General features: G+C 39.3%; 1 protein-coding gene and 1 long non-coding RNA gene across 2 annotated transcripts in view; one reads left to right on the forward strand and one right to left on the reverse strand.

Annotated features, from left to right (window-relative positions):
• The first annotated feature begins 4926 nt into the window (after positions 1-4926).
• The window catches only part of DMD (dystrophin), a 1918566-nt gene continuing 1902163 nt past the window's right edge, over positions 4927-21329 (forward strand). Inside the window, exon 1 of the mRNA XM_058186507.1 lies at positions 4927-5278. Coding sequence (XP_058042490.1) covers positions 5206-5278 — 73 coding nt within the window. The 5' untranslated portion in view covers positions 4927-5205. The remainder of the gene's footprint in view (positions 5279-21329) is intronic.
• Positions 6838-20728, reverse strand: LOC131200110 (uncharacterized). The gene is made up of 3 exons (XR_009155505.1): positions 19984-20728; positions 9067-9186; positions 6838-7923 (listed from the first exon to the last, which is right to left on the reverse strand). It is a non-coding gene; the product is annotated as an uncharacterized LOC131200110 (long non-coding RNA).

The following is a 21329-nucleotide window of genomic DNA, read 5'->3' on the forward strand; positions in this document are numbered from 1 at the left end:
TTTCCCATTCCTTTAAGTATCTTTCTTGCGTATTGTCTTTCAAAAAGGCTGATATCTTCGCCATCTCAGCCAAATTGGCAACTTTCAATATCCATTCTTCTATTGTTGGTACTTCTTTTTTCTTCCAATATTGTCCTATTAGTAATCTTGCTGCAGTTATTAGATTTAAAATCAATTTAGTCTCAATTACTGTACAATCCGTAATAATTCCCAACAAGAAAAATTGCGGCAGGAACTTTATCTTCTTTTTCAAAACATTTTGTAAAATCCACCAAATTTTTATCCAAAAGGCCTTTATGTCCTTACAAGTCCACCAAATGTGAAAATATGTAGCGTCATCACAATTACATCTCCAACATTTTGCTTGCATTTCTGGATACATACACGATAATTTTTTAGGATCTAGATGCCATCTATAAAACATTTTATAAAATTTTCCTCAGATTCTGTGCCTCGTGAATTTAACATTTCTAACCCAAATTTTTCCCACGTTTCCAATAATATTGGCTCCTGAAAATTTTGTGCCCACTTTATCATACAGTCCTTTACCAAGTCCCTTTCAGAATCTATTTCAAGTAACACATTATACAATCTCTTTATATGCTCCTGAGACTGATTTCTAATTTGCTTTACTAAATTTCCCTCGTTCTGCTCTATACCAATTTTCTGATCTCCCTTCCATCTAGCACGTAGTTGCTCATATTGAAACCAAGTATAATTTTTCCCTTCCTCTCTTAATACTTGCAGAGATTTTAACTGCAAATTACCTCTTTCAGTATACAAAAGATCTTTATATGTAATCATTTCCTGATTCTGTTCTATGTTTATATTTTCTACTGTATGTCTAGGACTTGCCCATATAGGAACCTTATAATTTAGTTTATAAGAGTATTTTTCCAAACACATGAAGGGCATTTCTTAGCACATGATTTTTAAAGGCCTTATCCACTTTTTGTCATAAATTAAATATGCATGCCATCCATATAGCAAATCATAACCTTCTACATTCAAAATTCTGTCCTCTGTTAAATTAAACCAATCACTTATTGCAGAGAGCAGCTGCTTCATAATATAATTTAAAATTAGGCATTTTAAACCTCCCTTTCCGAGAATCTTGAATTATTTTCATTTTAACCCTAGCTTTTTACCTTCCCATATAAATTTGTTAATTCCCTTCTGCCATTCCTCAAGATTCTTATCTTTCTTAATTATTGGTATCATCTGAAAGAGGAATAAAAATCTAGGTAAAACATTCATTTTAATAGCAGCAATTCTCCCCAGCAAAGATAATTGCAATTTTTTCCAAACAATCAACTCCTTCTGAACTTTTTGCCATAAAACCTCATAGTTATTCTTATACAATTTCACATTTGATGACGTAATATAAACCCCTAAGTACTTAACCTTCTTTACAATTTCAAATCCTGTTACTTCCTCTAGTTTTTCTTTCTGTTGTCTGTCCATATTTTTTATTATCACTTTTGTCTTTTTCTGATTTACCTTAAACCCTGAGACATTCCCATATTGATCAATTATTTCCAACAAAGATTTACTAGAATTTATAGTAAACACGAACGCGAAGCCAAACAACAGCAATGCAGCTCACCAACTCAAATCCCCCTGCAACTCAGACTAATCTGAGCACAACCAAGCCCCCCCCACCTAAACAGAACACACCCCCATCCAATCAGAGCACAGCCATCCCCACCATCCAATCAGAGCACAGCCAAACCCCCCAACCAATCAGAACACACCTCCACCCAATCAGAACATGGCCAGAGCTCCCAACCAATCTGTTCAAACCCCCACTAGCAGTTAAAAGGAAGAAACAGCTGTGATCACACATTGCTCCTAGAAGCATGAAGCAGTAAACACCAGCCTGAAGATGACGAATGAGACTTTGTCGAAACGTCACCAAGACACTTCCAATTTTACACGGGAGAAAACCCAAACAACCAAAGACCTACATACAAACACCCGTGAAAACCTCAGAAAACATATATATATATATGTATATTTGTTTTTGTAGATTTTCACGGGTGTAGGTATGTAGATCTTGGCATTTTCAGGTCTTTTGCCATGTAAGATTGAGAGTATCTTGGTGACGTTTTGACGAGGGTCTCACTCATCATCTTCAGGCTGGTGCTTTTGGCTTCGTGCTTCTGTGAGCAAAGCGTGGTCGGAGCTGCCGTCTCTCTATAAATACTGGTGGGGAGGTGGGGAGTGTTGCTGTGAGTGAGTTGGTTGGTTGTGTGGTTACATCTTGATTGATAGATGGAGTGGGTGTTTGCAGATTGGTCAGCTGCCTCGCAGCATCCTGTGTGGGTGTGGTCCTAGTCTTTTGTTCCTGAGCTTTGGTATTGTGGCCTCTGGAGTTCTGTGATGTGATGTCTTGAGCAGATGTCTGTGATGCAGCATCCTGGCCTGGCTCCGAGTCCAAGGTCCTGTCATGTGTTCCTGGTGTGTGTCAGCTTGCTTTGTGTGGGGATCAGAATGGGGTGCAGCAGTCAGTGGTACCAGCATGGTCTGGCTTCTGGATGGTGGTTGTGTTTCATCTGTGGGATGGGTTTGGGATTGAATCTGGTGAGGATGATTGGTTGTGGCATTGTGTGTTATCCTGGGTTCGGTGTCAATTTTCGTGGCTGGGACTCGTTTGTTGACTAAGACTAGTTTCCAGATGTCTGGTAGGCGGGAGGTGTCATCCCGTTTTTTCATGTTGTGGGGGTGTTTCTCTATTTCGATGGCTTCCATAATTATTCTCTTGTTATAATGTTCAGTTTTGGAAATTAATTTGGTTCCTTCAAAATCAATTTCATGTCCTGTGGTTTTAAGGTGCTGGAAAAGGGAGGAGGTTTTTTTCTTCTTTTCTGACTACGTTCTTGTATTCTGCGATGCGTGCATTTATTCTCCTATTAATTTGTCCAATGAATATGGCTGGGCAGACTTTGCATGGTATTTCATAGACTCCTTGATTTTCTAGATGGATCTTGTCTTTGGGGTTTCTTAAGATGTTGGCTATTTTTTGGTCTGTGCAGAAGGCTGTCTTGATGTTGTGTTTGTGGAGAATTTTGCTGATTTTATCTGTGGTGCCTTTGATATATGGGAGGAGGGTGATGCCATTGTCTTGTTCTGTGCCTTAGTTCTTGGGCGGTGTCTCCCTTTGGATTAGGTTGGTAATTGTGTTTCTTTGGAATCCGTTGGAGATTAATATGTTTGTGAGAGTGTGTAATTCAGTTTTCAGGTGGTCTTTGTCGGCTAGGCGTTTGGTTCTGGAGATCAGAGTCTTGGCTACCGAGTTGATCTGTGCAGAGTGGTGATGTGATTGTGCGTTTAAGTAGTAGTTGGTGTGTTTTTTTTTCTGGTAGATGATGTGTCCTAGGGAGCCATTGAGTTTTTTGTAAATTAGGACGTCCAGAAAGGGGAGTTGGTTGTTAGCTTCTATTTCCATAGTAAATTGTATTTTGGGGCAACTTCCTCACACATCTCAACAGCATACACTCCAAAATACAATTCACTATGGAGGTTGTATTTCATCTGTGGGATGGGTTTGGGTTTGAATCTGATGAGGATGATTGGTGGTGGCGTCATGTGTTGTCCTGGGTCCGGTGTCAATTTTCATGGCTGGGACTCGTTTGTTGACTAGGGCTAGTTTCCAGATGTCTGACAGGCGGGAGGTATCATCACGTTGATGTTAACATGCAAAATAGCAAAGAGACCAATTCGCAGAAAGGTCGGCAGTTTGGCGGTTCGAAACCCTAGTATAGGTCTCCTGCTTGAGAAGGGGGTTGGACTAGATGACTCCAAGGTACCTTCCAACTCTGTTACTGTTATCTGTTAGTAGCACTGTAGTTAAAATACCTGTACTTGCTTAGAAATCCAAGTGAATAAGTTTAGCAATTCTGTAGTTATTTGACTTAAAATAAGTGAATGAACAAAAGCTGTTTTTAATGTCTTTCATGGGTTGCCCAATCAAGGAGAAGTTGTGGATGGTGCTTTATAAAAGCAAATTTCAATTTTCCAACAGGCACAAAGCAGTAACGAACAAGACTATAATTATCTGTACATATTGGAGAAAACAAATTCCATTTAACAGGTTTTTCCAAGAAATTCCTGATCAGTATGACTAACAACTTTCTCCTTCAGAGGACAGAAGATGGCACAAAAGCATTAGTTCTCTTAGATATGAATTTAATCAATGTGGAAGATTTAGTGGAGAAGTGAAAAAAACCCATCTGATTGAAGTGTGTAGGGGGGGGATGGGAGAGACAGAGAAAGAGAAGCTCCACATTCCTTGAATGTGTTGGACTTAAGGGATTCATTAATTTGGATTCCTGCATAAGGATTGAATTTGGTGATCTAAATGTTTCCATCCAGTCTTACGATTCTACTATGTATATTTATTTGACAGCAGATGTCTTTCTCTTCAACTGAAGCATTTTAAAAATGAAAAGCAAAGCAGACAAAAGTGTTTCAGAAGCTTTATATCTTTCGAGTTGGGAAAAATGCTGACTGGGCGAGTAAGTTTTACATATGAACAGTTCAGTGTGTTCGCTAAGGATTAGTAACCTCCCCGAAATACCTCCCAAGAGGCTTAGACTATTCCTCTTTTGACATTCCGATTCCGCGATTCCAGCGCCGACTGAGGCGAATAAGAAAGAAAGAAAGAAAGATGAGTGGAGCTTCAGTCGGAATATCCCTGTATGAAAGGATTGCTTTTAAGCTACTTAATCATTCATGTTTCTCTTTCCCTCGCTGTGCAATTTGCTCTCTAATTGCTCCTCTTTGCATTGATCTGGTGCCGAGCGGAAGGGGACTCTATGGAGTCTGATGATTACTGAGACCTCATTCCTTCTCCGTTTTCACCTTCCATGGAGGTCTCTCTCCCTCTCTGGCTCTATTTTTAAGGCAGACTCTTGCCGCTTAGCACCTGTTCTCGCGGCTCAGCGCTCAGAGTTTGACAGTTCTCCCGCCAATGTGATCTCCAGCCAGTTTAGCTAGAGGGCTTTGCCCTCGCCACCCTCCTTTGGCTCCCTGCTGCCACGCTAACTCTCTCCAGTCTTCCGCTCCGCTCACTCTCTCTTCTCCGAAGAAAACACAAACCTCTCCTATTCAAACTTTGGGGGGGTCTCGGTTTTCTGGCCTGAGGGAAGCTCCAGCCTGCCGAAGCAGAGCATTTGGTGTCGGGTTAGGCGCGTGGGCTTGGCCATGGCTGAGGCAGGACAACCTGAGAAAGCGTCTGCAGTTGACGAGTTCACTGATATTATCAAGAGCAGATCTGGTAGGACAAACGATTTGCGGATGTTACACATGTGTGTTGGGTTTGTGCTTTAAAAACAAAAGCCACAAGGATCTTTTCCATTGTGTGAAAGAGGTTTTTGATAACACATAAAAAGCTGGCTCCGAAATTGCTGTTGGGAAAATTTTCTCTGGCATGCAGCTGCTGGGCGCTCTTCTACTAAGTTAAACTGTATGCCAACTAGAACTGAGAATGTGGCACTTTGGGGAAAAGTCTCTGTGTGTTTAATTTCCATCCTCCTCTGGTCAAAAGGCATTTCCACTTTATCTCATTTGACAATAAGTGATCTTAAATCACTTGTTCCTGAGAAGCCAGTGGATATGTAGCTGAGAATTAATGTTGGTTTAAAGAAAACAATGGGATGTATGGGATGGGGATGGGTGTACATGAAAGACAATCTAATGGAAAGAAAGAAACATTTGTTTTATTTAGCATTTTATTTTATGTTATTTTTATCTCTCTGAGCAAACTGTGACTTGTTTGCTTTGGATTATTAATGCAGGAAAAGAGTCAGGAAAAATATGATGATGATGATGATGATGATGATGATGATGATGATGATGATGATGATGATGATGATTCACAATAACAGGCTCTAGGTTTTAAGAATCTCCTCAATTGCAGCACAGGCCATTATAGCCACAAATGGAAGCAGCTATAATGGTTTACCATTGGATAAAGTTTCAGTTGCCTGGGCTGCCTCCTTGTTTTTAGCATTGGAAAAGAACCAGTTCATGCAATTCTGGTATTAACTGTTCAGAATTCATATTTTTACAAACTAATGCGGTACTTAATTATTTCTGAAAAGTTATGTAGTTAATCAGGCAAACAAAAAGGAGATTAATGTCTTCTGTATCCACCCTATAAGACATATAGTTAAGGTTTTTTTCATTTCTAAATTAAAATCCAAAATAAAGCAAAATGGAATATAAGAGACAAAGAGGAGTCTGTCTGTTGCCAGTCCCAGGCTTAATTTAAACATGATGCATCGTTTGCAGTAATCACAACTTTCATGTGACTTCACTCATGTTTCCTCTAAATGAGTTACTTAAATTTATTACACTGGCATACCATGGAGCCATAAGTCTGCTCATACTATACATAGATCACATGAGGACTCTTATGTGAAAATATCCATTTGAAATTCTGTGCAGTTAGAGTTTATAGACATGCAGAATCATCTTGATATAGGATTGTGCAGAAAACTTTTTGGGAAACATTCTTACAACGTGCAAGAACTATGACAGCATAGCTGAAATGGTTTGTTAGTGCTCTTAATTCCTCTTTTAATTCCTCACCTAACTTTGGGTTCATCTCTCCACTCTAAATGACAACAAAAATTCTGATTTTCTATTTAGATGTTTGATATCTTGGATTTCATTCCAATTTTGGAGGTGCTCTTGAAATATGATATTTGTAGAGTGATTATTTTTTTCTGTGTTTCAACATTGCCTGAGATTGGTTCTATTTTGATTCCTACTTCATGGGAGTATAATATTGATACAGAAAAAATAATAAATGACATACGCTTCAGACTTATATATGATTTATATATATATATGATTTATTTAGAAGTAAATCTAATTGACTTCACTACAAAATGAGCTTGAGAAATTTTGTATAGTATTGCAAGATTATTTATAATGTCTTTTAACTTGTTTGGAATATTGGAACAAACATTTAAGCATGGACCAGAACATCTTTACCTTGTATAAACATCGTTGTGTTTTTTAAGAAAAAGGCCACTAATTTTAATGGGACTTTTTTTTCACATTCACAGCAACAATATAACATTCTTAGGCTACAGTCCAATTCATGCTTAACTGGATTCAGTTTACTTTTCAGTAAACAGGTATTAATTATTTACAAATAAGAAATCTCACTTGTAAAAATTAACATACCCATGGTTTCCTAGTAATGCCAAAAAGGCTATTGCTAACGTATTTTAAGCAGTCAACAGTAGTCTGTAAATCTAGTAATATTAATATAGTATAGTAATATAGTGATGTGTATCAGATAAAATGAAATTTTTGTAACAAGTCTTTACAAAAAAATTATTATGAGAGGATGAAGAACATACCTAACTGGAGGAGAATTCTTGTACAAAAAACCTTGAATATTTGATTAAAAAAACCTGACTTCTAATTTTCATATTTCTTTACAGTACATTACAGTAATTTCCTTTAACAAATCCTAAATGTAGGCTTTAAGGTATTGAAGTTTTTAAAGCTGTTTAACATTGTATTTCAGCCCTGTCAACTCCAGGTCCATGGGGTTTCAAATTAATACTTGTAAACAAGGCTGGTCTCAGAGATTTATTTGTCACACACAGCTGAAGGCAGAACAAAGTGAGCGGTTGGATCAAAGTCAGCGTTGAGAGCGACTGCCTCTCTGCGCTTTTTATCTATTGGCCCTGCTTAGCCAGCATCCGATACTTTAATCTAACCCCCCATCAGCTGTTTGCTGCCGGGTTTCGTGTTTCCTGCTGTTGCGCGGCTTTCCTGGGCATCTGGACATCATCACAAGCTGACACAAGCCATTGCCGAAAACTTCTCCCACTCTCCCCCCCTTGCATGTGTTGAACATAGCCAGGGCTCAACAGGCGGCCCCCTCTACCAGGGTCCCATCTGTAAGGAATAAAGCAGAAGGATTAGTGCTCTTGGTTGTGTATCCTGGTCCTCCTGGCTTATTTGGGTATTTGCGGTGGAATCGGGTTAGTAAACTTACTCCATTGACATCTGGCGCTGCCACTCAAGTAGCATCGGTGAATGGGTACCCCTTCCATTGCACTAAGATATTGGACTTTGCCCCTATGTAGTTTGGAATCCAAAATTCTGTCTATTTCATAGTAGTCTGAATGTACTGGACCAGGCGGGTGAGATGGATCTGGGCTGTTAAGCAGTTATGGGTTTCAACAGGCTACTGTGGAAGACAGGATGTATCCTACCTAGTAGTGGTGGCAGCTTTAGGACAACTGTTACAGAGTTAATCACTTGAGTTATTGTGAATGGTCCTAAATACTTAGGTCCTAGTTTTTTACTCGGCATTTTGAGTTTCAGATATTTTGTGGACAGATAGACTCAATCCCCCACCTGGAAGGGTTTATGGTCTGCCCTTTTCTTGTCTGCCTGTACTTTGAATTCTTCTGCAGCCTTCATTAAGGCTGCCCTCACTTGAGGCCACTCTATGTGAATTCCCCCCCCCCTCTTTCTGGGGCTTCTTCTGTTGTCAATCTTTGTTCTAATTACGGGATCACCAGAAATTCCATCCCATACACCACCTGGAACGGGGACAAGCCAATGCTGCAGTGTACCATGTTGTTGTAGGCTACTTCCGCGAATGGTGGAGGGTTGACCAGTCTGACTGCTGGTATGATACGTAGCACCGCAGATACCATTCCACCATGGCATTGGTTCATTCAGCTGCCCCGTTGGTGCTGGGATGGAACGCCGAGTTCAGCCCTTGGGTGGATCCTATCATATATACAAAACCTTTCCAGAATTTTGCGGTGAACTGCGCTTCGGTACCCCATTGTGCTGGGGACAGGGCCTATGGAATAGCTCCACTTACCCTCCTCATCTTGTCCAATGTCTCTCCTTCCACCCTTAAAAAGAGGTTCCTCCACAAGGAGGCATTGGCATCCTAGGCCCTGTGAGAGCTGAACTACGCCACCATTCCCATGTGGCTGTCTGCCCATTCGTTGGCCTTTGGCATGGGTGGCTAGTCTCAGGGCCTCCTGCACTACTTTTCTGGTGGAATTTGGGCCTTACCACTGGCTGGTCGATGCCATCAGGTGCCGCCTCTGCCACTGGTCTTTCTTCTGCCACCTCCTCCACCTCAGCTTCGCCCTCCAACCCTACAGGGGACTTCTCCTCTGCCATCCTCCAAACCTTGAATGTAGAGATAAGATTTCAAAGGAGAATGCTGATTTTCTCTCAGCCCTGTCAACTCCAGGTCTGTGTGGTGTCAAATTACCACTCGTAGACAAAGCTGGTCTCAGAGATTTATTTGTCACACACAGCCGAAGGCAGAACAAAGTGAGTGGTTGGGTCAAAGTCAGCGTTGAGAGCGATTGCCTCTCTGCACTTTTTATCTATTGGCCCTACTTAGCCAGCATCCGGTCCTTTAATCTAACTCTCCATCAGCTGTTTGCTGTCGGGTTTCATGTTTCCTGCTGTTGCGCGGCTTTCCAGGGCATCTGGACATCATCACAAGCCTACACAAGCCATTGCCGAAAACTTCCTCACTGTCTCCCCCTCGCATGTGTTGAACCCGGCCAGGGCTTGACATTGTAACTTTTTATTCCCTTTTTATTCCCAGGGAACCATAGGTTCCCTGATGGCAAACCTATGGCATGTGTGCCACAGGTGGCATGTGGAGCCATATCTATGGGCATGCAAGCGTTGCGCTAACTCAGCTCCAGCATGCATGCGTGTGCCGGTCAGCTGATTTTTGGGCCTTCCATGCCGACTGGAAGTCAGGAAACAGGCCATTTCCAGCCTCCAGAGAGCCTTGGGGTGGAGGCTGTTTTCATACTCCCCAGGTTCCAAGAAAGTCTCTGGAGCCTGGGGAGGGCGAAAAACGGGCCTACTGGGCCCACCGGGCCATCGTGTGCTAAAAGCAGGGGGAGAGCTGGGGGGGTCACACATGCATGTGTGTGTGGGAGGGCGCAGGGGGGCATTGAATTATGGGTGTGAGCATGTGCGCACAAGACACACACACACCCCGCACTCATCCCACTTTTGGCACACGACAGCAAAAAGGTTAGCCATCACTGCCTTAGGAGTTACCTGCAAATCTTATCCATTTCTTTTTTTAAAAGTTACCACATTTTTTCTATTATTGTCAACATTAGATTAAGACATTGAATCTCAACATGAAATTAGACTGCCTCTAAATTAGTATCCCAATGGAATCTTCCAGATGGTCACACTTGTAATGGTTGCAGCACTCTGCAGTCACATGATTGCCATTTGCAATCTCCACTGCTGGCTTCCCACAAGCAAATTCAGTGGGGAAACAAGTAAGGAAGGTTGGAAATTGTTCTTGCCTCTTTCTCAAGATGTTCTGCTAAGGAATATGAAATTCCAGGGATGTTATATGCCATAGAGCATACTCAGGGTGCAGAATCCCCTTCCCTACCCTGTTGCACTTTTACCTCTCAGCAGCACCCTGTTTCTCGCACTCGTGTCCTTGCATGGTGCTGTAGCATCCTTTCCCTAGCATACACGCACTTGCTGCAGCTCCTTCCCCTAGCCTACTACTCAGTACTTACCAACTTGTTTACTTTCAAGCTGTCTGGGATTTGTGACTTCCTGCCAACTTCCCCATTAACTTTGCAAATCACAGTCATGTGAGATCCTTGCTTAATGAACTGTGATCTTTGCTTATCAAGGGCAATGGGTACTGCATCACCAGCACTAAGCAATGAAAGTTCTAGTCCCAGTTGCCATTATTAAAGGATGACAGACAGACAGACAGACAGACAGGCGCACATATGCTTGTGTGTGTTTATCTATGTATAGACATATAAGGTTCACATTCAAAAACAAAAAGACTTGATATTCTAGGATTGTTACTTTAAGCATTACCCCCAATAACTAGCTCTCAGAGAGATTTGTTCCCTCTACATGTTCTGATAACAAGTGATAAACCTCAGAATATAACAATGCAAGCCAAATATACATAGTTGTCCAAAGAGGATACAATATTTGGATCTGTTTATATTGAAGAGGTCTAAATAGACCTCTAGCTTCTCAATATATTAATATTTTAGTTGCTCCTCTGCAATAAATTCATTGTTGTGAAACAAGTTTAACAACAAACCCAGAATAAGAAATAAAGATAACTGAACTTTCATTTTTGACAATATGATCTTATTCTCTCAATCCTTTTCTTATCAGAAAAAAAGATTTTTAAATATTAAATTTTAAATCAGTGATTAAAAATAAGACATGAAAATAAACATTTACAGTTCGCTCGTGATATCTGATATGGAATGAAATAATTTTGGTTAAATGACATGGATGAGTGGAGAGTTAGTAGAAGTGACAGAAGTAGAAATCTTACTGAATTCATGGGCAGACCACAAATCACTTAGAATTAGCTGGAAGGGTAAAAAAAAGCCAAGGAGAAGATGGACACTAAATACCCAATTATCGAAAGATGAGGAATTTACTAAGAAAATCAAGGAAGAACTAAATTTTTATTTTAAAGAAAATAATAATCAATATACATCAACCCAAAACCTATGGGATACTATGAAAGCTGTGATACGGGGAGTTATAATATCCTTTGCTGCAAAAAAGAACAAAGAAAAATAGGCCCAACAAAATAATCTACTTCAAACAATCAAAAAATTAGAGACTAATCTACAGAATAACCCATTAAATTCCCAACTACAAGAACAACTGATTCTCTATAAACACAAACTCAATTTAGTTGAGCAGGAAGAACTGGTCAGAAACTTGAAAGCAATCAAACAAATACACTTTGAACAAGCAAATAAACCAGGAAGATGACTTTCTTATAAACTCAAAAAAGAGAGAGAGAAAAGAACCATCTATCAACTACAAGATGAAAATGGAGAAAACCAACATACAATAGAAAAGAAAAAAGAGATTGCACATAAATATTTTGAAGATCTCTATAAGAAAGAAAAAATAGATGAGGATCAGAGTAGGGACTATCTAAGGGAAAAAAGAACTCGAGAAATAAAAGACGAATTGAAAGAAATGCTGACTAAGGATATAATTATGATGGAACTAAATCAAGCAATTAGATCCCAGAAAAGTAATAAAACACCAGGCCCCGATGGTTTTCCATCAGAATTCTATAAGGCAATAGAAGAACAAATAGGACCAATAATGGTTGATTTATTTAATGAGGTATTAACATCAGCTAAAATGCCGGATACGTGGAGGGAAACACTAATTTCGCTAATCCCGAAGGGGGATTCGGATCCCAGACTGATACAAAACTATAGACCAATTTCTCTGTTAAATGTAGGTTATAAAATATTCATTACTATTATCGCCAACAGACTAAAGAAAATACAAGAAAATTATATACACTCAGACCAAAATGGATTCCTCCCAGACAGACAAATTAGAAATAATTTAAGAATAATAATGGATAGTTTAGAATACTACGAAGCTCACCTGGAGAAACAAGTAGCCCTTGTTTTCTTGGACGCCCAAAAAGCATTTGACAATCTCAATTGGCAATTTATGATTCAACAAGTGTATGGTATGAATTTTGGCACCAAAATTGAGAATATCATAACAGCAATATATTCGATACAAAAAGCAAAAATTATAATTAATGGAGAAAATACCCAAACATTAAATATAGAGAAAGGAGTTCGACAAGGCTGTCCCCTATCTCCTCTGCTCTTTATACTTTCATTAGAAGTATTATTAGAACGAATTAGACAAAACCCAGAAATAAAAGGATTGAAAACCAGAAGTGAAGGATATAAACCGCAAGCATTTGCAGATGATTTGGCTTTTATCATTGAAGAACCACTAGAGAGAGGACAAGCACTAATTAAGGAATTAGAAAGATATGGAGGCGTGGCTAGCATCGTGGGTGAGACGGTCGCAAACACCGATGTCTCCAGGGTTTGCGCCAATATCCCCCTGCCCAGGGGGTCCGTCCGATTCATGGAGCGGACCATAGCTGCCTCGAAGGGGCAGTGAAGAACGGGGAGCCGCCAGAGCGAATGGGGAGGCAGCAAACTCCCCATAGCTCCGGACTTTTTTTTTTTATTTGCATTTATATCCCGCCCTTCTCCGAAGACTCAGGGCGGCTTACACTATGTCAAGCAATAGTCTTCATCCATTTGTATATTATATACAAAGTCAACTTATTGCCCCCAACAATCTGGGTCCTCATTTTACCTACCTTATAAAGGATGGAAGGCTGAGTCAACTTTGGGCCTAGTGGGGCTTGAACCTGCAGTAATTGCAAGCAGCTGCTGTTAATAACAGACTGTCTTACCATTCTGAGCCACAGAGGCCTTTTCCCCCAACCCAGCGGGGAGGAATGCAGCGCCATAAATCTATCATGGCAGCTGTGCTAAAGCCGCGGCAGCTACAGGAGCGTGTAGAAGGGAAATCAACAGGAAAGGACAAATCGTTGAAGTCGGGTGAGTTGTGAGCTCACGAAGAAAGATTTTTTAAAATAAGCGCAAGCCTTGGGAGAAACATTAGGCGGCTAATTGAAGAGGAAGTGGAAGTGGAAGGAATCAATGTAATGAATACACACTCTGGAAATGAACTAATTTTTGGGGGTTTGGAATGGAAGTAGAGCCCTATTTAATCAAGGAAAAGAAAAATAAATCTTTTAAATAAGCAATGGTTTGGGAAAACCTGGAAGTGTTAATGGATTGTAATGGAAACTAAAGAAATAACAAGAAAAGTATTAAAGAAAATATTGAACAGTTTTTTAAATAAATGTCTCTATTCCCTCTATCCTAAATCTATAGAATATTAAAGGAACTTATAAGAGATAAAAACTTGGAAGAGGAATAAGTTGGAAACTATAAAATGAATACTTTTAATTGAGAATGCAATTCAAAAGAAGATAAGTAAAAATAGAAGAAAAAGAGAAAGAAAAAAAATGTTGTTTTGGACTTAAAATACTTAATTCAACTTTTAATACAGTTAAAGAATTTTTTTGGAAAATCAAACACCATGTACTGAAGCATTTGAGAACAAAGGAACTTTGTCACCAAAATGGCCACTTATTGTTTGGGAGCTGTAATTGTTTCAAGATGAGACACCTAGAGGCAGAGGAAGTTAGTAAGAGTCGAATAGCTTTCTTGTGACTATTCCCATGATGTTTGGCGTTGCTGGGACTGCATAACCGTTTTGGAAGAGAATTTTTGATGGTGTGCTCTTGGATCATAAATCTGAAGAAATTGTTATTTAAGCACGGATCCAAAGGCAGAGGCAGACTGTAAGAATGGAATAGCAGACTATTCCCCCGAAAAAATACTGTTTACATGGGCATACAACATCGCTTTGAAAGGAACTAATGGCTGCTTTTAGAATTTTCTTAAGAATTTAAAATAGAAAATGTTAATATCTATGTTAAAATATAAGTGACAAATGTAATAAAAATAAATTGATGCTTTGGAAAATGGGGGAAAAGATATTAGAACAATTTGGGATAAGAGGGAAATGAGTGTATTATGTTTGGAGAAAGTTTCTTTTGTTCTTTTTTGCTTTTTGCTTTTCTTGTTCTTATGAATAGATAAGGTAACAAAATGACTTGACTAAAACTTCTAAGGAAATAATTACATATATTGGAGAAATAATTGGAAATAATGAGAGTACCCCTTTTAATTGTTAATCTTTTTTTTTTGTTGGTTATCACAAAAGACTAGAAGTGAATTTTAATATACATCTAGATATGATCTAGAGGCAGAGGACGATAAAAAGGAAAGAAAGAAATTGTCTATGTGATCTCTGGACAGTTATTAAGGAAGATATTTTAGGTGGTCTGACCTTTGATTAATAATGTAGATGCAAAATTGAGATGGATAATTTAAAAAATGTAAGCAGAAGATTTATTATTGATGTTTTGGGCAAGTAAGCACGGGGACTAAACTTCATTTAAATAATCTCCAGAATGTGTTGAATTTGGAATATTTTTTTTATTTTTTTCAGATTAAATTTGTGCAAATAAATAATAATAATAATAATAATAATAATAATAATAATAATAATAATAATAATAATAATAATAATAATAATAATAATAATAATAATAATAATAATAATAATAATAATAATAATAATTTAATTTCTATACCGTCCTTCTCCCGAAGGACTCAGGGTGGTTTACAGCCAGATAAAACCAACCATAAATAAATACAATACAAATAAAACCAGTATTAAAAAACTTATTAAATTTGGCCCATAATTAAAATACATTAAAACTGTAAAAACCCCATTAAAATTAATAATAATAGTAATAATTATAATAATCATAAAAATTATTATGCCAGTCCTGCACGGAAGAATAGATACGTCTTCAGCTTGCGGTGAAAGATCCGGAGGTCAGGAAGTTGTCGAAGTCCTGGGGGAAGCTCATTCCAGAGGGTGGGAGCCCCCACAGAGAAGGCCCTCCCCCTGGGGGCCGCCAGCCGACATTGTTTGGCTGATGGCACCCTGAGGAGGCCCTCCCTATGGAAGCACACGGGTCGCTGGGAGGCAAACGGTAGCAGTAGGCGGTCCTGTAAATAACCCAGTCCTAAGCCATGGAGCACTTTAAAGGTGGTAACCAACACCTTGAAGTGCACCCAAAAGACCATAGGCAGCCAGTGCAGCTTGCGCAGGATAGGTGTTATATAGGAGCCATGAGTGGCTCCCTCTATCACTTGCGCAGCCGCATTCTGGACCAACTGGAGCCTCCGGGTGCTCTTCAAGGGGAGCCCCATGTAGAGACCATTGCAGTAGTCCAGGCGAGAAGTGACAAGGGCATGAGTGACTGTGCATAAGGCATCCCGGTCTAGAAAGGGGCGCAACTGGCAAATCAGGTGTACCTGATAGAAAGCCCTCCTGGAGACGGTCATCAGATGTTCTTCGAAAGACAACTGCCCATCCAGGAGAACACCTAAGTTGCGCACCCTCTCCATCGGGGCCAATGACTCGCCCCCAAGAGTCAGCTGCGGCTGCAGCTGACTGTTTCGGGATGCCGGCATCCACAGCCACTCTGTCTTGGAGGGGTTGAGTTTTAGCCTATTTCTCCCCATCCAGACCCGCACGGCCTCCAGACACTGGGACAGCACTTCGACAGCTTCGTTGGGGTGGTTAGGGGTGGAAATATACAGCTGAGTGTCATCAGCGTACAGCTGGTACCTCACCCCAAAACCACTGATGATCTCACCCAGCGGCTTCATATAGATGTTGAACAGGAGAGGTGAGAGAACCGACCCCTGGGGCACCCCACACATGAGGTGCCTCGCGGTCGATCTCTGCCCTCCTGCCAACACCGTCTGCAACCGGTCGGAGAGATAGAAGGAGAACCACCAAAAAACGGTGCCTCCCACTCCTAAACTCCCCAACCGACGCAGCAGGATACCATGATCGATGGTATCAAAAGCCGCTGAGAGATCTAATAGGACCAGGGCAGAGGAATGACTCCTGTCCCGAGCCCTCCAGAGATCATCAACCAACGCAACCAAAGCCGTCTCTGTGCTGTACTCAGGCCTGAAGCCGGACTGGAACGGGTCCAGATAGACAGATTCATCCGGGTACTGGGGTAACTGACATGCCACCACACTCTCAACAACCTTCACCACAAAGCGAAGGTTGGAGACAGGACGGTAATTTCCCAAAACAGCTGGGTCCAGGGAGGGCTTCTTGAGGAGGGGCTGCACCACCGCCTATTTCAAGGCGGCAGGAACAACACCCTCCCTCAAAGAAGCGTTAATAATCCCCTGGAGCCAGCCTCGTGTCACCTCCTGTGTGGCCAGCACCAACCAGGAGGGGCATGGGTCCAATAAACATGTGGTGGCATTCAGCCTTCCCAGCAACCTGTCCATGTCCTCGGGAGCCACAGTATCAAACTCATCCCAGATGGTCTCAACAAGACTTGTCTCCGTCATCTCGCCTGAATCTACCCAATTTTGGTCCAATCGTCCCGAAGCTGAGCAATTTTATCGTGCAGATACTTACTAAAATCCTCAGCACACCCCTGAAAGGGATCATCCCGCACCTCCTGATGCAGGAGGGAATGGGTCACCCTAAACAGGGCGGCCGGGCGGTTATCTGCCGATACAATAAAGGAGGAAACGTAAACACACTTGGCCTCCCTCAACGCCACTAGGTAGGTCTGAATATGTGACCTAACTAGTGTCTGGTAAGCTTCCGAACGGCTGGACCTCCAAGCACTCTCTAGGCCTCTTTTCTGGCGCTTCATCTCCCTCAGCTCTTTGGAAAACCAAGGAGCTGGTTGAGATCTACGCCGGGTCAGAGGCCGTAAAGGCACGACACAGTCCAAAGCTCCAGCCGCGGATCATTCCCAGGCCGCGACTAGCTCTTCGGTCGAGTCATGGGCCAGATCCTTCTTAATTAAATTTAAGAAGTGGGAAATATATTGTATTAGATTATAAATTTGGGTGAAATTTGATGTGTTTAAAGATGTACCTGATCAATAATTTGTTCACAATGATCCTTTTTTATTATGTTTATAAAAAATAAAAAAAATTGGAAAAAAAAGGAATTAGAAAGATATGGAACTGTAGCAGGTCTGAAAATTAATAGATAGAAAATGAAACTTCTACCGAAAAATTTAACAGAACCACAAATAATAGAACTGGAAAGATCACTTGGACTCCAAACAACAAGAAAAATCAAATACTTAGGAATACGGTTGACAGCGCATTGCAAAGCGATAAAGGGGAATAATTACAGCAAATTATTACAAGAAACAAAAAAAGATTTAGAATTGTGGATGAAGATGCAGCTGTCACTATTAGGAAGAATAGCAGCCGTAAAGATGTCTATACTACCAAAATTCCTATTTGTTTGTTTGTTTCAGACTATCCCAGTCAAATTAGTTTCAGACTATCCCAGTCAAATTAGAAAAGACCTTTTTTAATGACCTTAATAAAACAATTGCAAAATTTATTTGGCAGGGGAAAAAACCTAGAATAAAAATGAAATCTCTAAAAGATATGAAGAGCAGAGGAGGATTTGGACTGTCAAATTGGGAACATATTACAGTGTAGCAACACTAGTTTGGTTAAAAGATTGGATCAGTTTAAAGACTAAAAGAATACTAGCCATAGAAGGCCACGACCTGCAGAGAGGATGGCACACCTTCCTGTGGGAAACAGGCCACGCGAAACAACAATATTTTCACAGGCATCTGATTAGAGATTCCCTAATAAACAATTGAATTAAAGTTAAAAAGAAACACTATATAAAAATCCTTTGGCTATTCACAATGGAAGCGATGATTCACCCAAATAATTTAGATTTGAATAAAATGCTAAAATACAAAGATCTATTAGATATTCATGGAAAATTAAAAACATTACAGGACCTCCAAGAACAAGGACTACGAGTTGACTGGTGGGCTTACCTTCAATTACAAAACTGATACAAACAAGGACTAGCTTGAATGTAGTTTTAAATTGGGATTTTTAAAAAAGGGGTTTAAATGAGGTTTTAAATTTGTATTTAAAAGTTAGAGCATCAATTGAATTAACTATCTATTCTTTTAGCTGTTTTTTATCTATTATATGTTTTCTGTTGTTTTTTGACTGTGAACCGCCCTGAGTCCTTCGGGAGATGGGCGGTATACAAATATAATAAATAAATAAATAAATAAATAAATAAATAAATAAATAAATAAATAAATAAATAAATATAAAAGAATATGGAATATATCTTAAACTACAACAATTAGATAAAATTTTACTAGGGCCAGACAAAAAAAATATTACCCAAATTTATAAATATTTGTTGGAAGTAGAATTGGAAGAAGTAGTGAAAGGATGTATGATAAAGAAAAGGTTTTTTTTTTGGAGAGGCTTATCAGACTGGGAGAACATATGGAACCGAAATTATACATTAACAAAATCAGCAGCATACAAAGAAAATGCATATAAAATGTTCTACAGGTGGCACTACTCCCTTCGAGATTAGCAAAAATGTATCCCAAAATGAGCCCTATATGCTGGAAATGTAAAAATAAAGAGGGAACACATTACCATATGTGGTGGTCCTGCTCCGAATCCCGTAAATATTGGTTAAAAATTAAAGAGTGGCTACAGGAAATCACGAATGAACAATTGAATCTAGAACCGGAACTCTTTTTATTGGGGATTTTTAAAAAAAATATGTGAAGAGTATAAAATATTTAATACTACACATATTAACTGCTGCTAGCATGGCCTTTGCTCAGTGTTGGAAACAGCCATGTATACCTACAGAGAAACTTGTTATACAAAAGATCATGAACTGCGCAGAAATGGAAAAACTAACACTGAGTTTAAAAGATAAAGAGACATAGGTAGATAAGGATATTTAGTTACTAAGTAAAAACAATAGATAAAACAAGAACACAAATATATACAATTTAATGTTTGTACTCATTGCACAGATTATTGTTATAAGAAAATCACCACAAATAGCTGTTAAGTAATATAACCTTTCCCCTTTTTTCTATGTTTTTAATGTAAAAAAAGTTTAATAAAATATATTTTAAAAAAAGAAATAATTTTGGTTAAGAAAAGTTATTTATCTCACCTGTAACATTTAACACTAGAAAGGCAATGTATTTATATTACCTCCCTAGAAAGGAGACCCCTATTTTAAGCTTTCTCCCCAGAATGCTTGTTACTTGCAGAATTAATTAATTTGCTTCTATATTTATTTTTAAAGCCAGTTATTAATTTAAAATAAGACCCATAGCTTGATAGTCAGATCTTCTATGGATGATGATAGTCCTGTTTTCTGATACATTAACCCCATAGTTTTATCTTTGTGACTACTAAAAGAAATTGGAATATTATTGAGGGGATTTTTCAGTATATGCATTTAATTGCTATATCTTTATTTCTTTATTTCTATTTCTACAAATACTTTTTTATACCTTCTAAATGTCTAATGTAAAGAATGATCAAAATTATAAAGAATTAGGATTGGTCCCAATTCTTGAGCTCTTACCATATTCATTGTTTTAAAAGCCACAGATCCTTCCTTCTCAATGCATAACATAAATCCTTAGAAGAACACCCTAGTATAAATCTTGATCTTCATTAAATCCCAGGTTAAACAGGTTTAACAGGTTAAACCACGTGAAGTCTGATGTGCAGGAGTGCCTATCAGCCTATCACCTTTAATGTCACTTTATATTTTGTAAGGCGTGTGCCTTGACTGACATTTGGTTAATTTTTTTATTCTTTGAAAAAAAAAATTTACATTAGAATTGATTGCAGTCTAAATAATTGTTGTTACTTATTAAATGCAGGATTAATAAAAAGAATGAAAAAATATCTACAAGTAATCTTTCAACTTGTTCCTATATATTAGATACAGATACAGATTAACGGAGTTGGAAGGGACTTTGTAGGTCATCTAGTCCAACCCCCTGCCCAAGCAGACCTTACACCATTTTTGACAGATGACAGTCTAGTCTCTTCTTGAAAGCTTCCAGTGATGAAGCTCCCACAACTTCTGAAGGCAAGCGGTTCAATTGGTTGATTGTTCTCATTGTCAGAAAATTTCTCATTTCCAGGTTGAATCTCCCCTTGTTCAGTTTCCATCCATCATTCCTTGTCTGGCCTTCAGGTTCTTTGGAAAATAGCTTGACCCCCTCCTCTCTGTGGCAGCCCCTCAAATATTGGAATACTGCTATCATGTCTTCCCTGGTTCTTCTCTTCACTAAACTAGCCAAGCCCAGTTCCTGCAACTATTCATCGTATGTTTTAGCCTCCAGTCCCCTAATCATCTTGGTTGCTCTTCTCTGCATTCTTTCTAGAGTCTCAACATTATTTTTATAGTGTGGTGACCAAAACCGGATGCAGTATTCTAGGTGTGGTCTTACTTAGGCTTTATAGAATGGTATTAGTACCTTACTTGATCTTGACTGTATCCCTCTGTTAATGCAATTTAAGATTGCATTGGCTTTTTTGGCTGCCACTGCACACTGTTGGCTCATATTTAATTGGTTGTTCACTAAGACTCCAAGATCTCTCTCACAGTTATTGTTATTAAGCCTGGTTTCCCCCAGGCTTAATATTTGTACTTTTGGTTTTTCTTACCTAAGTGTAAGACTTTACTTTTATCTACATTGAATTTCATTTTGTTAGATAGGACCCAGTGTTCAAGTCTGTCAAGATCCATCTGGACCTTGAGCCTATTATCTAAGGTGTTGGCTATTCCTGCTAGCTTAGTATCATCCACAAATTTAGTAAGTTTCCCTTCTATTCCCTCATCTAAGTCATTTAGGAAGATATTGAAGAGTACTGGGCCTAAAATGGAACCTTGTGGTAGTCTACTGTTTACTTCCC

The sequence above is a fragment of the Ahaetulla prasina genome, chromosome 5, assembly GCF_028640845.1.
Source record: "Ahaetulla prasina isolate Xishuangbanna chromosome 5, ASM2864084v1, whole genome shotgun sequence".
Lineage (NCBI taxonomy): Eukaryota > Metazoa > Chordata > Lepidosauria > Squamata > Colubridae > Ahaetulla > Ahaetulla prasina.